This window comes from Chanodichthys erythropterus, chromosome 5, assembly GCF_024489055.1.
Source record: "Chanodichthys erythropterus isolate Z2021 chromosome 5, ASM2448905v1, whole genome shotgun sequence".
Lineage (NCBI taxonomy): Eukaryota > Metazoa > Chordata > Actinopteri > Cypriniformes > Xenocyprididae > Chanodichthys > Chanodichthys erythropterus.
Window position 1 is genome coordinate 28,670,429 of NC_090225.1, and position 18,114 is coordinate 28,688,542.

Here is an 18,114-nt window from a genome sequence, read left to right on the forward strand (position 1 = left end):
AAACCGAGGTATGTAACGAACCGTGACTTCTGTGCACCGTTACACCCCTACCAGGCAATATTTATAATTTCTGTTTAAGTTTTGTAATTTAATATTTATATTTTATTTTATTTTATTCCAGCTTTATTTCAGTTAACAACAGAACATTTTTCATAGCTTTAGGTTTAGTTAACAGTAACAACACTGATATATTAGTATGTATGTATGGAGTTGGAGGATTAGGTCTGTTACACTGCTGCTGCTGTAGAGCAAGTATAGACTTGCTACTGCTAATAGATACACAGACACACAGCTGTGAGCATGTTAGATATGTTGCTGCTGCATAAATACACATACCTAAATCCCATAGCAGATAAGCAGGTGGAGCTGGGGAGGTGGAGGGGTTCAGATGAACTCTGATAGCGTGCTGAAGGACTAGCTTAAAGCAAACTCTGAACCAGACTATTTAAATGTTGAGCAAGCAATCTCATTGGCTGCAGGATGAGCAGAGGCCAATCAGCTGGTGCCATGCAGTAATGATGTGATTGCTTGCAGATTGAATGTGAAGAACTAAGTATCAGCCTACGCGCTCTAGAGTTTTATGAATTATATATATATATATATATATATATATATATATATATATATATATATATATATATATATACTCTATATATGAATAAATAAACAAATAAATAAGAACACCAATAAAAATAGCTGAAAACTGTATTGCTTCGAAAAGGCATCTGTTCGACCAAAATAAATAAGCAGATACTATTTCACAGACATAACTTCTACATTTATGCTCTTGGATAGCTAGTTTAATTTCTAATAAGCGCTACTATCCTGGCAAGTTTGTAGTACTTCCTCAGAATTGGTCATTGTATCAGCCTGGTACCTATAAGCACACCTTTGTTTCCAAGCACCTGGAAGTTTTGTGAAGCCAGCCAATAAAATTGGAACTGCTGATTTGTTGCAAGTACTTCACAGTTTTGTTGTGTGAGATGCATCAGTTGGTCCATGGGTTTTGCATCTGAGGCTGAAAGTGACTCTGGTTAAAGATTCGGGCTGGTAACCAGAAGGGTGTAGGTTCAAACCCTGCAAGGGCTCGACTGACCATGACTCTTAATCTCATCGGGGACCGTCCCTGTAATGAGTCTTTTTGGATAAAAGTGTCTGCTAAATGACTGCTCACCCACTCTCATAAACTGCTGGGGTGTTTGATATCGCTGCAGAAGTGTGTTTTTTGTGGTCACAGTGTTTCTGGGAAAGCGTTGGGGTGTTTGTGCAGATTCTTCACTTAAAGTATGAACAGCCCTTCTGCTTTCGTCCTTTGCACACTCTCTCTTTCCTGTGTGCCACCGGCTGCCTTCCTGTCATCTCTATTTTAGTGTGAGGTCTGTGGGCCTCTGACGAGTCTCAGTTTCCTTTCTCGAGGTGACGGTTTCACCAGGCCGGGCGACAGTGGGTCCCGCTCCTCAAGCATGCCGAGACATGGAGAGTTGCACATGTTGCACATGTGTCTGCAGCAAGTCGGTTATTTTGCAGGTCTCACTCTGGGATTTGTGCATTCTGCCAACGTGTTTACAAAGATTTTTGTGTCTAGTGTTCAGGCATCTTATTTGTGCCCATCTTATAGTGGCTTTGGTGAGAACTTGTCAAAATTAACAATCTAGAGATGAGCTGAATCTAAATATCATAGCCGATACAATAGCCGATTATTCAGAATGATATTTGCCGATACCAATACCAATAGTTAGGAAAATAAAATCTCTCCCAACTGATGCTGTAAACTATACAGGGAACCCACTATAATATTAGAGGCTCAAATTGACCACAGAGCTCAAACTTTTAACTAACAACTGCTGTTTATTTTCAGATATGATAATTACACTCAAATAAAAACTGACATGATTGTGTACTCAGTTGCACATAAGGTTGTTTTCATGAACTCTGAATTTATTCAAACATGTATATAATTAACAGTAAATAAGTGTTTTTTTTATATAGCTAACTAACGAACAATGAACATAGGACATAATGAGTAAATAGGACGTTAAGTGACACATTGTTCACAAGCTGTTTTATTGATGTCTTTCTGTGGTTGAAACACAGATTGAGCGATTACATGAGATATGATTCATTTCAGTAAGTTGTACTGTATCTTTCAACATACCTTCTGATGTTCATGCATGTTTTTTAATGCTATAACTTCTATTGAAGTGGAAGAAAAACCTTGGACCTGGTAACCCTGGCTTGAACTACGGGGATTCAAATAGAGCCTACTTTAATGTCGCAATTTTTTGCGTTATTGTCGCGTTAACTTCAGCAGCCCTGAATTCAACATGAGACACAAAGCTGCAGTCACACATTTTTCCAGCCCCTCTTGATTGAGTGGATATTATCAGCCCTGGTCCTCGTCTGTTTTTAAGTTCAGGAGGAGCTTGTTCAGATAATTAACCTAATTAACACCGGAGGAGCACATTCAGTCAATCAGCTCAATTGATGATATATATATATATATATATATATATATATATATATATATATATATATATATATATATATATATATATAAATATATCATTAATTGAGCTGATTGACTGAATGTGCTCCTCCGGTGTTAATTAGGTTAATAAGATTTACCTCTGTTCTATGACAGTTTTCCAGCATCCCTCCACCACCCCATATCCTCACTTTTAACTATTCCTATGCCAACATAGGATGGGGTAGTACTCTGGGTTTGGGCCAAATTCCAAGCTCGGAGCCCTCCTCTCAGACAGCATGCCAAGTATGGATAACCTTTACTCTATTAAATTATAAGCAAATCTGAACTTGTGAAATGTTGAAATTTGCATGCAGATACGTTAAAATGAAACATTGCACCTTTCACCTGTTTAACACCAGGTGTACACCTCAGCACTTATGTTACATGTCAGAATTTTGAATTAATGAATGTTACGGCAGTTTCGATTATGCCTTAGGGTCTCACAGTGACACGCCTATATTGACCTGACTCGCATAACAAGTCAATCTACTGCTAGAAAAGTCATCATTAGACCAAAAGCATAATTTCACTAAAGTTTCCTGTTGTGTTGGCATGCCCTTTTCCCTCTGAAATGATATCACTTCTTGAAAGGGAAGAACCTAAATGTAATTATCAAGGAAAACGGACAAAAATTATCCTACTGCTGAAAGATAAATGCATCCATATTGAAAAAAATAGGAGCCATTTTAAGTTTGAAGACAATATAAAACCCTTTAATGACTTTTTGTTATCTGACGCATTTCTGATCCAGGTGGTTAACATTTCTTAACCTTTCATGACTGTATCCTTACTGGTTCAAAGTATTATTTTCGAATACCTTTGTGCGCTGGATTGTGTGTCTTAACTTTAACTTACTGTATCAAAAAATAGAAATTTTGCAACCTTAAATGCCCAGTATTGCGATTTTCTGCAACGTTTTTCCAAATCATACTCTGGTGCAAATTTTGCCTAAGCAAAATGGTTTTTAGAACTAATGGCTTCCTAAAGACACAAAGAGTGAAAAAAATAAAATAAATATAAAAATAAAAATACAACATGAAAATCAGTGCTTAGGTGTCTGAGGGTTAAATAGAAAAAAACTTTTTTTTAAAAGATGTTTGTGTACGTTTTTTGCTTCATCATGGCAACATTAATTCCTGAAATGTAGTGATGGTGTACGCTCTCAGTAAAGTATGTCAGATTGTGCTGCATTCACTAGAACATAGTGCTCAAGAACTGAAATATAAGCTTGCCATTCGGCACATGAAAAATTGTGATCAGCAATAATTTGGTGGATGTGTTTGCGACTGTCCTTGATTTGCATAATTGCTTTAGTGATCAAGCAGCACTTAGTCATAATTCATTTCAGTGAATTCCCCCATAGTATTCTAGCAAACATTTAGCAAACATTGAGCAGATTTGCAGTTAATATGCAAATGAATAGTTTGTGTAAGTGCATAGATGTGTAAAGCCTTACTGAGAGGACGGTTATCCCATTTGTAATGTGTAATGCACTTCATATTGTTGATAACAAAGAATGGAATATATTTTCTTTCTCTTTGTATTTTATATCAGTATGGTACAATATTATCCTATTCAAATCAATGTGATAAATGAGTGAGGTCAAAAGTTATCTAATCAGATTATATTATCTTAAATGTGTAATGTAATGGATTACGATATTAACTACAATTTTTGTCATGTAATTTAGAATCAGTAACATACTACAATTTGCCAGTAATCTACCCAGCACTGACAACGTCTGAGATTTTTACATTTTACATGGCTTGAGAAAGTGAGATAAATCAGCCGTCAGACTGAAACAGATTTCAAGAAATGCAATTTAAATAGGATTTCAAATATAGCTCAAAACGGATTTGTAAAAACTGCATTTCATTTTATTTTTGTATATTTATATATATATATATTTTTGCCATTCACAATTGCTAAATCTGATCAGATTCCAGTCGTATATGCACAAAAATCGGGTTTAGACTGACAGTTTCTATAGAGATTGCCACTGCTGTGTTAGTAGCTGTGTATGAGTTGGCACTGTTGTCACAGTTCCTGTAGAACAACATGAACTCAAGGCGCCAGCAACAGCAAGGTCACGGGTTCGATTCCCAAGAAAAAATAAATACACTGCACTCATGCAACGTAGTACTTTTTGTCTGTTCTCTGCATAGATTTTTTGCTGGGAAAGAAATGGGAGAAATATTCATTATAAATATTTTTGCAATTAATTTTACTGATAATGGCAAGAATTTGTTTATTAAAGGCACAATATGTAAGAATTTTAGGTTAAAATATCCAAAAACCACTAGAACAGTGTTATATATTTTGCTGACTTGTGTACTTATGTTATCCCAAATGTTTCCAAGAACGTTTAAATCCAGAGAAATTAAACAGGACACGGACCGTGTCCATGCGTCGCCAATCAATGACATCTTATCCTCGTTTTCCGGTTTTATTTTGTAGAAACCATGGAAACACCAAAGACACTTTAATATATTATGTGTTTTATTAGACAGGTGAGCATCTGTTTGGAGACATTAATTGACAGAAAACTAATCATTGTTATATAGCTCAACACATTGAGTCTAATTGTTTAAATCTTGTTTTCTTGATTTACAGTGAGTACCATGATTTATTATGCCTCTTATAACGATCTAGCCTAGCATACTGCAGTGTGCAACTGTTGTCTCATAGTAGTCGCCAAGCGAACACACATAGTAGCATTATAACAACACACAAATGTATCTAATATGATAAAAAGTGCTGCGTTAACCCACATACACAAGATTGGAAGAAGCGAAAGCGACGACTGTGGCATAATAAAAGCTCCACTGATCTCGAGCCGTGTGTCGCGCTCATCTCTCATTAACAATCGCTGCATCGGCCTCGTTCTGGTTTTTCTTTCCAATGGATTCTTTCCACCGGCTGTAGACGTGAAGTCAGCACGTCATCAAGCTACGTCTTTGTTTTGAATAAGCGACCTCTAGAGGCAAAATTTACATATTGTGCCTTTAAAGTACATTTTTGTTTTTTAAAGTGTCACATCATATCTTTTTCCTCGTCCATTGTAAATGTAGTCTTCCATGTGCTTTATTTTCCTATTCCAATATTTGTACATTTCCCAGAGTTCTGGCCTTTGTAGAGTATTCCAAATTAATTGCTTTTCAAATCAGAAGTTCTATTTCATTTAGTATGCTGCCAGATGTCATCTGACTATGTGCTGTAGGTAGTAGGCAAATGTAGCTTATAGGTTTTGGAACAGAGCTAATATGTCTCGTTTGATCATTCAAATGTAGGCGTACTCCCTGTTTGTGGTTTTTAATTTCATTGTAAGCTGAAATAAATTTGGCTGAATACAGACGTTAAGTGTGCATGTACATGCGTATGCATGCGAGAGTGGGAGTTAGACAGTCCCCATGATTGGCCTTTGACCTACTTTCTTTTCATTCCTTGTCTGTAATTGTGTCAGTATGACACTCATATCCCAGTGTGAGACGACATTTCTACCTTCCCTTGAACTGCGATTATCTCCTGTTGTTCAGTTTATGGGCTTTTTTACGGTGAAAGATTGCGGTGTACGTGGCCACGATATTCTTTCTCTCCTCTGGTCTCCTCTCTTTGGCTCTCCTTCTGGCTTCTAACCAGTCACATTTTGTTGTTGGTTTTTCTTCCAACTTGGCAGCTGTGTGCTGAAGGAATGCTCTCTCTCACTCGCTCTCCTTCTCATTGTTTTATAGCTCTCCTCAGCGACAGGCTGGCCCCTTCACAAACGTGGGATAATTAAATGTTTCATTCTTTTTTAAACACTGCTGCTATGCTCCACTTCTTCTCCTCAGGTCTTAGATTAATAAACAGCCGTGTTGTTTTTGAACAAGGGCCCGACAAGGCACACTTACCATTGTAACTCGTTGAACTCTGAGGGGTATAAACTGCAAATGTACGAAATACATAAGTTGGATACAAAAGTCTCAGAATGACGTAGAGATAATGTCTTAATGCTCATAAACACATACAGAGCCATTCAGTCATTCATGCATGATAGTCATGGGATGAACATTGGATTGGGGAAAATTCAGGGGGCATATTTTGTGTATCAGTGTGCTAGTATGTTGAAATAGTATGATGTAAATTAGGATACTTGATTGTAGGATTGGATTGGTGTCTGTATTTATTAGGGATGCAACAATTTTAGCTCAAAAAACCCCATAGATCTTTTTTATAGCATGTTAAAATTGCCACATTTTGGGGGTGAGCAAAAACTTTTTTTTTTTTCTGTGTGTCCCTTTAAATACAAATGAGCTGCTGCTTCCAGCCCCCTTTCAAGAAGAGGGCAGAGCTTCAAGAGCTCAGGCAACAATACAGGACGATCTCGCGCAATAAAAATGTCAGAAACTGTCAGCCTTATATGTTCGAATCAGAGTGGACAATGATGCCTACAGAGCCAGAGAATATATGCTGCATGGAGATAGAACAGGCATAGTTTAGTTTAATTATGGTTATAACTTATGTTGTCCTCTTTTATCCGCTATTAGTACAATACTGTTGTAGCGGACCCCGTCCGAATGATGGCCAAAACTTTACTGATGAGTTTTATGAAGTTTATTGTACTTCGCGCAGAAGATGAAGAGTCCGTTTTGACTCCAGAAAATCACTGTAAGAGTTGAATAAAACACAGTATAAGAAGTGCACATTAAAGTTTTATCCATAAACTCTCTCTCTCCCTTGCATTATCATCAACATACACAGCGAATTACACAGAAACACTCAATTAACAGTAAACAAATAAATACAGACCTTATGCCTTTATGGGGGTGCTTAATAAACTGGTAAACTTTATATCTGTAAAACAACTCTGATGAACTGTAATAAAGTGCTCTCACCTTCATTACTGCCATATCCAGTATCGCTCTGGAGACTAAAAGCTGGATCACAAACAGTTGGTACTGATCCATCCTTGAGTAACAACTTTTTAGCAAAACCTGTGTTTTGTATTGTCCCTTTGTATTGACCCCCCCCTCACAAAGCAGTCTGGTGTAAAATGATTCACACAGACATAAACAAATTTAGATATGTGGGGTGCATTCCCTTCAAAAATAAAACTAATCTACTTCGTCTTCAGCGGCTCTGATGTCGGGAGTAAATGTAGACTGTTATGTTCACTCTTACATCCAACAACAAAACACCTGAGTTGTAGGCCTATGTATGTTAAAGTGAGAAATCGGACTCCAGCATTGCAAGCGTGGTTAAGGACACCCTAACTTTTGTGCATAGTGATTGGATATTTACTCGTCTCAGCACGTAGTCTCACACAAAAAAAAGCGCAAATTCGGAGAGAAATAAAATGCAGGGAAATTATTGCGAAGAAAACAAATTCCCAAGTGGTTCAGTATTATATTGAGAATTGTGGCATCCCTTGTATTTATATACATTTAAATACAAATTGTATTACTTTAATTGTATAACTATTGTATTTTTAATTAGTTTAATAGAATTTCTTAGTAACGAATGGCAAAGTTAACACAGCATTGTGTAAAAAAAAAAAAAAAAAAGAAAAGAAAAAAGCTTGTTCTTAAGCCCAAAGTGTTCTTCAGTTTTTACCCGTGTGCGAGGGTCAGCTTACACTGCGCGTGACGCGAATGTAGTCATCAGAAGAGTACTGTAGACACACCGCCGGATTTTTGTAACCACGCATACTTGTACGCGCAGGTCGCACATGCGCATAAATTTTTTTTTGCTGTAATTAGTCTATCCACAAGGTGGCAACCATGCCCAGGGGGCATCGATTCACAAGGTAGCCAAAGAAAACCTGCATAAACAGAACAGACGGGAACACATGCAAGCTACAGCGACAATGGAGGCCTACATAGACGAGAGATTGTGTGAAGAGGTTAGAAAGTACCCTCATTTGTACAACTCTAGCATGAAAGAATACAAAGGTATTTACATGGGTTGTAACTCGTGGCGAGGGTTTGCACAAAACTGCGCATGCTTCGAACGCCTGTGTATGTGTACGAGTCAAATGAAGTATACTTTGCAAGGCCGTGCATTCGACTGTGCACGTACCCTAGCATACATGTAAAAAAAAAAGTATACCCACTACCAGGGCTTTAGGTAACCTAAAACTTCTGAATTAACTGCTTGTTTTCAGAAATATTAATTGATATCTCCAAGTTACATCAGGGGTCAAATAAAATTGAAAAAACACCTTAAAGTTGCAACTGCATGATGTAAGCACGTTCTTGTGTGTACAGGTCTGGTACTGTACAAACAATGTTTTTGCTCTGGTGGCTGAATTGTCAGCCCAATATTGAGAGGTTTTGCTCAGCAAGTACATTTTTTTTTTAGAGGGAACACCATTGCACAGTCATTTGAACGAGGCTTTCAGAACCATTGTAATTTGCTGTAGTGTGCGTGGCCGGTTCCTTGAAGCTTTGACACCTCCACGTGGTCTCCTCCCCTCTCTTGGCGCTCCCCTCCCCCCGTCCCAGCGCACAGTAAAACAACATGCAGTGTGTGTGTGGCTCCGTTGGAACGGCAGAGGTTAAAGACGTGCGAGCAGGGGAGCTTTAGCCACTCCCTTAGCCAAGCAAGATTTTCTTTTTTTATCCCTTTATCTCCTCCTCCTCTAGTTTCCCTTGTTCTCTCTCACCCTCGCGCTCACTCGCTCGCCCTGGCTTTTGTGTGAGTGGGTGTATGTGTGCAGCACCGTGCGAGAAATAAAGAATGTGTGTGTGAGACAGAGAAAGAGAGACACACGGGCAAAGACAGATTGAAAGGAGACAGACAGACAGACACGAGGAGAAGCGGACGTGCAGCGGTGAAGATCGCAGACATACACGCGAGCGGAGAATGGAAGACAGCCCGACAGGTTTAGCTCCAGTGTGTAACTCCACGGCCATGCTGAACCACCACTGCACCGGTAATGCAGAACAGCGGGATTGTGGGGAGGGTTGTGTGTGTGTGATTGAGATGCATGCGTGTGTGTGTGTGTGTGTGTGCAAGAGTCTTCCTTTTTGTCATTTGGAGGTTCCCCTCTCCACACCACACAGAGAGGAAGTGTGTGTAATGCTCTAACCTCACTACATTGATGCATCTCAGCGGTGTGTGTGTGTTTAGTGAGAGTCTAGCAGTTCATTTGAATGCTTGTAAATGGTCAGCACACCAGGAGAGTTTTGTGTGGTTAGTTCTACTTCAGATAAATCTTTTTTAATATTTATGTTGGCTTGACAAACTTGGGATAGTTTTTTTTTTCTTCAAAATTGCTCATTTTCTCTGGCTTTTCTAACTTTTGTTTTTCTTGCAATGAATGATCAAATATTGACCCAAAATACAATTTTCCTTTGAACGTTCAACATCCATTGAAAATATTCTGACTGGATCCTTCAAGCTTCATCTAGCAGATCTGGCACAGACCTACAGCCTGTTCTGATGTAGCGTGTCCAAACATTGCAAAAATTCTGCAGACTTGCATTGAACATTTCTTTAAATCTTAAACGGTCTTTTTTTAAAAAAGAATAAATAAATAAATAAATAAACTCTCGGGCTGTCTTTTCAAATAATTCAACTTACAAATTTTCTTACAATGTAGCAGATTCATGAGCTTTTGTTGAGGGAATGCTAAAGGTACACTGCAGAGGACTGTACTCCTTAAAAAAAAAATGTCTTAAGTTCATTATTGAGTATGAAAGTGTTTATTTTAAACATAAAAAGTGTGTAAAATTGGAAAGTGTTTAAATTATTGAGGTAAAAGTGTTTAATTTGGTGCAAAATATCAGGCCTGTACTACTGTACATAAGATTGGGGTCAGTAAGATTTAAAAATAATAATAATAATAATAATAATAATAATAATAATAATTAGTGCTTTTATTCAGCAAGAACATATGTGACCCTGGACCACAAAACCAGTCACAAGGGTAAATTTTTTGAAATTGAGATTTATATATCATCTGACAGCTGAATAAATAAGCTTTCCATTGGCGTATGGTTTGTTAGGATTGGACTATATTAGTGTAACGAAGGCGGGACTCAGAGTGAGATCCATATGCAAAGCTTTATTAAATGTTGAGCGTGGTCGTACAGGCATGGTCAAACGGGGCAAACAGGAACATCAGAGACAGGCAGGAACGTAGTCAGATAACAGGCAGTAGTCAAAAGGCAGGCAGCGATCAATCACAGAACAATAGAACCAGACGGGGATCAGTAACGGGAACCGGAACAGACAGAGAGACAGGAGAAACGCTTGGAAGTGTAACACAAGTGAAAACAAGACCTAGCAGTGAGGTGGTGTGTGTATGAGTCTTTTATAGTCCGTGTAATGAGCTGCAGCTGGGTGTGGTGATAAGTGATTAGTGTGAAGTGTGTGCAGGTGAGTGGCAGAGAGGATGATGGGAGATGTAGTCCGGGAACTGACAGGGAACAAACGGTGATCATGACATAACGCCCTCCCGGAAGGCGCGTCCTCGCGGCGTAAAAGGAACAGCTAGGGAGGGAGGGTGGGTGCATTGGAGACCTGCATGCAGACAGAAACGGGGTCCCCAATGCAGATCCAGGAGCCTCGGGCGGCCACGGCGGGTCAGGTGGCTCGGGCGGCCACGGCAGGTCAGGTGTGTCAGGAAGCCACGGCGGGTCAGGTGGCTTGAGCAGCCACAGCAGGTCAGGTGGTTCAGGCAGCCGCGGCAGGTCAGGAGCCTCGGGCAGCCACGGCAGGTCAGGTGGCTCAGGCAGCCATGGCAGGTCAGGAGCCTCGGGCAGCCACGGCAGGTCAGGTGGCTCAGGCAGCCATGGCAGGTCAGGTGGCTTGGGCAGCCACGGCGAGACAGAGTCCGTGAATGACCACGGTGGGTCAGAATCCATTAATGGCCATAGTGGGCTACAGTCCATGGGTGGCCATAACAGTGCAAAGGCCGATGACGGCAGTGACCAGGCAAGGTCCCCACCCACAAGCTCCCCACCCACAGGTTTACAGCCCCCCCCCCAAAAGGTGTTGGGGGTTTCACCGGGGTCCGTAGCGGGCGCGGGGGCCAGGGGTTTGGGGGGCGTCGGCAGCAGGGCAGACGTATCAGGGTGAGCGGCCAGCTCGGTGACGGCCTCCGTGGCCGTATCAAGGAGAGCAGGCAGCTCGGTAACGGCCTCCGTGGCCGTATCAAGGAGAGCAGACAGCTCCGAGACGGCAGCGGGCTCGGGCTGCTCCGGGACGGCAGCGGGCTGCTCCGGGACGGCAGCGGACTCGGGCTGCTCCGGGACGGCAATAGAGCTTGAGTTCCTCAACGCACGTAGGACAGCCAAGACATAAAAGGTGAGCACAGCCCTCTGGGCCAAGACAGGACAGACCAGGAGAGCAGGCTGTGCTGGAGCGGACTCACTGGCTGGAGCGGACTCAATGGCTGGAACAACCCCTGCATCCTTGAGCACCGCAGGGGCGGCCATCTTGCCCGTGGGCACTGGCAAAGCAGCCATTTCGTCCATCGCGTCCAGGGTGCTTAAGTCCACTGCAATAGGCGAACGAGAGTCCATAGCAACCGGCGAGCTTGAGAGCGTTGAAACCGGCGAGCTTGAGAGCGTAGAAACCGGCGAGCTTGAGAGCGTTGAAACCGGCGAGCTTGAGAGCGTTGAAACCGGCGAGCTTGAGAGCGTTGAAACCGGCGAGCTTGAGAGCGCTGAAACCGGCGAGCTTGAGAGCGCTGAAACCGGCGAGCTTGAGAGTGAAGCGGTCGGCTGGCTTGAGTGCGAAGCGGCCACCGGGTTTGAGAGCGAAGCGGCCACCGGGCTTGAAAGCGAAGCGGCCGACGGAGACTTGGGGATGCCAGCTGCTCGGACTGAAATCAACGGTGGATCGGTCACACTGGAACGCAACACTCTCCGCTCCCGGACTGATCTAGAGACCTGACGTGACTCTGGGCGATCAGCGGCGACGTGACTTTGCTCTGGGCGATCAGCGAAGGCGTGACGTTGCTCTGGGCGATCAGCGAAGGCGTGACGTTGCTCTGGGCGATCAGCGGAGACTTGACGTTGCTCTGGGCGATCAGCGGAGACTTGACTTAGTGTTGTTGTGGTAGCCGCCATTACATGAGGAGACGAGGTTTCACGTTCCTCCGCGACACCCACAGTAAAACGTGAACCAACGGTAAGCAGGGCAAAGTCCAAGAATTCCATAAACGTCCCTCGGGGACCATTAGCGATTAAATACCCCTTAAGAGGTTCGTTTAGTCCATGGGCAAAAAAGTCAATCAGGGCACAGTCCGGTAAATCAGAAAAATGAGAAATGTCCAAGAATATCTGAATATGTGCCTCCAGGGTGCAGTTACCTTGACGAAGGCCTACAAGGCGCATTGCAGGATCCATGCTGGGACTAGGACGCCCAACAAAGCTGCTGGATCTTGATGTGGCTAGGTCTTCTGTAACGAAGGCGGGACTCAGAGTGAGATCCATATGCAAAGCTTTATTAAATGTTGAGCGTGGTCGTACAGGCATGGTCAAACGGGGGCAAACAGGAACATCAGAGACAGGCAGGAACGTAGTCAGATAACAGGCAGTAGTCAAAAGGCAGGCAGCGATCAATCACAGAACAATAGAACCAGACGGGGATCAGTAACGGGAACCGGAACAGACAGAGAGACAGGAGAAACGCTTGGAAGTGTAACACAAGTGAAAACAAGACCTAGCAGTGAGGTGGTGTGTGTATGAGTCTTTTATAGTCCGTGTAATGAGCTGCAGCTGGGTGTGGTGATAAGTGATTAGTGTGAAGTGTGTGCAGGTGAGTGGCAGAGAGGATGATGGGAGATGTAGTCCGGGAACTGACAGGAACAAACGGTGATCATGACAATTAGGCTGAGATACATCTATTTGAATATCTGAAATCTGAGGTTGCAAAAAAATCGAAATATTGAGAAAATCGCCTTTTAAAGTTGTCCAAATGAAGTCCATAGCAATGCATATCTGCTCACAAAAATACATTTTTTATTTGAAATTTACAAAATATCTTAATGGAACATGATCTTTACTTAAAGGGTTAGTTCACCCAAAAATGAAAATAATGTCATTTATGAATGAATGAATGAATGAATGAAATTACTCACCCTCATGTCGTTCCACACCCGTAAGACCTTCGTTAATCTTCGGAACACAAATTAAGATATTTTAGTTGAAATCCGATGGCTCAGTGAGGCCTGGATAGCCAGCAATGACATTTCCTCTCTCAAGAATCATGATTCGGAACACGTGTCAAACTGCTGAAATCACGTGACTTTGGCACTCTGAACCGCTGATTCGACACAAGTTTCACAACGCTCCGAAGCTTCCTGAAACAGTGTTTTGAAATCAGCCATCACTATATAAGTCGTTATTTTGTGTTTTTGGCGCAAAAAAAAAAAAAATAATTTCTTGTCGCTTTATAACATTAATATTGAACCACTGTACTCACATGAACTGATTTAAATATGTTTTTAGTACATTAATGGATCTTGAGAGAGGAAATGTCATTGCTGGCTATGCAGGCTTCACTGAGTCATCGGATTTCAACTAAAATATCTTAATTTGTGTTCTGAAGATTAACGAAGCTCTTACAGGTGTGGAACGGCATGAGGGTGAGTAATAAATGACAGAATTTTCATTTTTGGGTGAACTAACCCTTTAATATCATAACGATATTTGGCATAAAAGAAAAATCAATAATTTTAAACCATACAGTATATTGTTGGCTATTGCTACAAATATACCTGTGCGACTTAGGGCTGGTTTTATGGTCCAGGGTCACATATTAAATTGATCAAAAGTGACAGTAAAGACGTTTATAATATTATAAATGATTTCTATTTCAAATAATTGTATCATATTTTCCACAGAAATGTGAAGCAGCTCAACCATTTTCAACACTGATAATAATCAGAAATGCTTCTTGAGCATCAAATCATCATATAAGAATGATTTCTGAAGGATCATGTGACACTGAAGACTGGAGTAATGATGCTGAAAATTCAGCTTTGCCATCATAGGAATAAATTATATTTTACAATATATTCAGATAAAAACTTATTTTAAATTGTAGTTTTTAGTTTTGGTCAAAAAAAGAAGTTATAAGAAGCTTCTTTCTAAATGATTAAAAAATCTTACCAACCCAAAACATTTGAATGGTAGTGCATGTCATGCCCATAAACAAAATAAAGTCACTGTGTCAGCGTTTATTCTATAATCTTGCTTAAACTACATATTTTTCAGTTATACTGTATTGAACTTTCTTCTTAATGAAACTCTTGATGAAACTAGTCAGATCCGTGAGGTATAGTTACACCTTAAACAATCTGATTCATCCACGCAGAACTTGTTCCTCTGTAAGTTGTTTTTCAGCCACAGATGTAAATATATTTCTGTCTCTCAACTTTCTCAAGTCAGCGTTCAAGGATCATCTTGACAAACTGTCTTGTTCTAGTAAGTTGATGTTTTGTCTAGTGTGTGTGTGTGTGTGTGTGTGTGGGGGTGCTTGTGTCTGTGTCTTGTGGCTTTTTATTGGGATGCCACCTCTGTACAGTCTGTTTGTGGTGTTCTCATTCAAATCTCTCTGTAAAAGTGTGTGTGTGTGTTTGTATGTGTATGTGAAAGGTTAGAATATTACTACTGAGGATGTGAAACAGAAATACTCAGGTTCAGTGGCTGAATGTGGGCTGAATACTGCCTCTGGTCAGGGTGTTTCTTCCTTTCATTGTAATAAATGCTGGTTAACTAAACAATAAAAAAGGTTAACGATTAACTAGTGTGTGCGTATGTGTGTGTGCTCACACAATATTTGAATCTGTCTGCAGTGTACTGTATGTGTTCAGCTGGTGTTCGGAGTGTGTTTGAGTGTCTCCTTGCAGATGGTACACTTTAAGCATTTCTGTTTACCTCCTTCTCTATATAAGTTTCCTTTGATGTTCTCTTTTCGCATCTTCTTTAATGAAAGCTGAAGTGTGTAATTTTTTTAAATGGTCAAACACTTTCTCCTATCCGGGTTTGTATGCGGAGACAACTGTAAGTAAACCATTAAAGGTTTATTTCCTCTTAGTGTAAACAATGTGTCTCTGTGGCGCTTTCAAAACATTGCTCTGTTTGTTTAAGCATCCAGACCAGCTCAGCACGGCAACAAAGGCTCAACCAATAGCAGAAGTTTGGGGTGGGGCTTTGTTCGTCTGACCAATGGGAGATGCAGAAACCTGTTTGAAAACATGATTTTTGCAATTCTGCTTGGCGCAGAAAATACACACCTCAGTTTTTAAGAGTGTTGAAAATAAAATGATGTTGCTTAACAAGTATACTACCAAAGTTCATCCGTCTCTCTCTCTAATTTCATTTTCAGTCGTTTTATCTTGTCACATCTTTCATAAGCATACTGAAAAACATGCAGCATAATTATACTCATATTATATATTACATTATACACAAGCATGATTAATCGCAATTAACCCGAAATCACGCTTAAACTGTTTGGTTTAGTGCGGTTATGAATTCGCAAAGGCTGTGATTTATTTAATGCGCAGCTTGTCAGTGAAGCACAGCTCTGGTCAGTAATAAATGCTGCTCCATCTGAAAGCACTGCACGTTTGAGTCAATTATAACATGCATTTGAAAAAGCAACACGCGGTCAAACATCTTTCCAAACATGAAGCATTCATGAACCCCTTGTCAAACAAAAGACCACATTTAATAACATGTTTTTACTACAAACTCACTTCATAATGAGCATCCTTCAGTGAGATGATGTGGCTTCTTACACAGAACAAGGCATAAAAGAATATTATTTAGCATTTAGCCTTGCTTCACTGACAAGCTGTGCATAAAAACAATTGCAGCCAATTGCCAAATCGTGTGCAGTTTATTTTCGATTAATTGTGCAGCCCTATTACACACACATATTTACGTGGCGATCTGCGGTAAATGCGGGACGATCCATGGACTTCTGTTGTTTTTATGTACAGTTAGAAGGGCTGCACAATATATTGAACTTATTTAAATATCAAAAATGTAGAAATTGTTGTATAACTTATGAAAATGAATGATTTTAGACCGGGCAGCTGTTACACGTGTCCATGTGTTCCGATGACGAATGCATATGCGCTCATAGTAAAGTATATTTTTTTGCAAAGTAAATGTAAATATAAAACACTGCATAGTCTTCACTATATGAATTAAATAGACTGGGTAAACCCAGCCTGATCTGCCGGCGTTTTGATTTCGCCCGGCAACTCAGTCTGGAAACCCGTACATTCATTTCTACTGCATCTGTTGCACATTTGCGGGAACCAATCACAGACTTGCTCGCTATTGGCGGGTATAACACGATGACGATAGGCAAGCACGACCGTCAATCCAATTCCTTTTAACCTCTCGACGATGCTGAATGACTTGTTTAGTTTAACAAACAAATCACTCGAGTGGGTGTAAATACCACTTACTTTCATGTTGTTGTTTTTTTGCACAACCTGCAAAAATCGCTCGATGCCATTGCTGCTTCTGCAAACCGCTGATCAATGCTACAAACCAATGCAAACTAAACCTGTCTGGAGTTTTCGCATCGCTCTGCAAAGTACGTCACCCGGACCGTTGATCTGATTGGTTGAAGGACTATCCAATTGCGTGAATAATGCTCGTTGATCATGCCTCTTGTGCAGTAGAAAATACATACAGACTCCCCAGACCAATGTTCAATTTTAAATTGAGCTTGGTCTGGTGATAGCCAGACAATGAATTAAATATAAATGAACTATTATTAAAGATTCAAAAGTTATTCAATAAAGAGCAGTGAGTGATTTCGTCTGTCTTTCGTTGTTTGATTAACCTAAATGCAAAGACTGCAGCGAGTCTATTAGGCTGCTGTCACTTTAAGACCTAATACACAGATCTAATATCTGATTTCACCCAACTGTTTGTTCACTTGAGACATAGCAGACCATGTGCTTTGGCTGTGTATCATTCAACACATGAGTTGAGTTTTTTATTAATGACTTAAGTCTTTTTAACCTAATGCTCGTCCCGTTCAATATTTTCTCATTCATGCTAAAGTACTTTAGCACTCTAAAGTGTCAATAACTTCAGTGGTAGTACTGTGTCATACCACCCAGCCCTTCTATAAGCACACCCTAACCCTAATGGAAAAACTGCATTTTCTCATAAAAAAATATGTCCCCAAAATGTGATTAAGTAGATACGCAAACACACATACAGGTGCTGTTACAACAGTCTGCTTGTATTTGGCACTGGAGTTGATGTACGTTAGGCGAGATTCCAACAGAGAGAATCTCTTTCACAGATGGACAGCCGCTGTCTGCTGTGTGTGTGGGTGTGTGTTTGTGTAGGATGTGTTTGTGTGTTTAAGTTTATCTAGCGGTCAGAGGTTAGTTTGGAATTGTGCAATCGATATCTAAACCATAAGAATAGAAACTAGCTCTTCTGCTTATGTTTTCCTGGACGCCTGCACTGATATAAATGACTTCAAAAGCACAACAAATATATCAGCCGCTGGGAAATCACCATTAGATGATGTTTGCACTATAAAAGTATTACCAAAAAACTACCATTGGTATTACCGTAGATTTTTGGCCACAGTACCATGTATTTTTGGAC

General features: G+C 40.6%; 1 protein-coding gene across 3 annotated transcripts in view; it reads left to right on the forward strand.

The window, feature by feature from the left end:
• Positions 1-18,114, forward strand: part of LOC137020785 (echinoderm microtubule-associated protein-like 4) — a 121,748-nt gene that overhangs the window by 34,279 nt on the left and 69,355 nt on the right. For 2 of the 3 annotated variants that reach the window (XM_067386808.1, XM_067386810.1), the window contains exon 1: positions 9,022-9,440. The exons of the other annotated variant lie outside the window; for it this stretch is intronic. In XM_067386808.1, coding sequence (XP_067242909.1) covers positions 9,371-9,440 — 70 coding nt within the window. In that variant the 5' untranslated portion in view covers positions 9,022-9,370. Of the gene's footprint in view, positions 1-9,021; positions 9,441-18,114 lie in introns of those variants that run through there. 3 annotated transcript variants of the gene reach the window in all.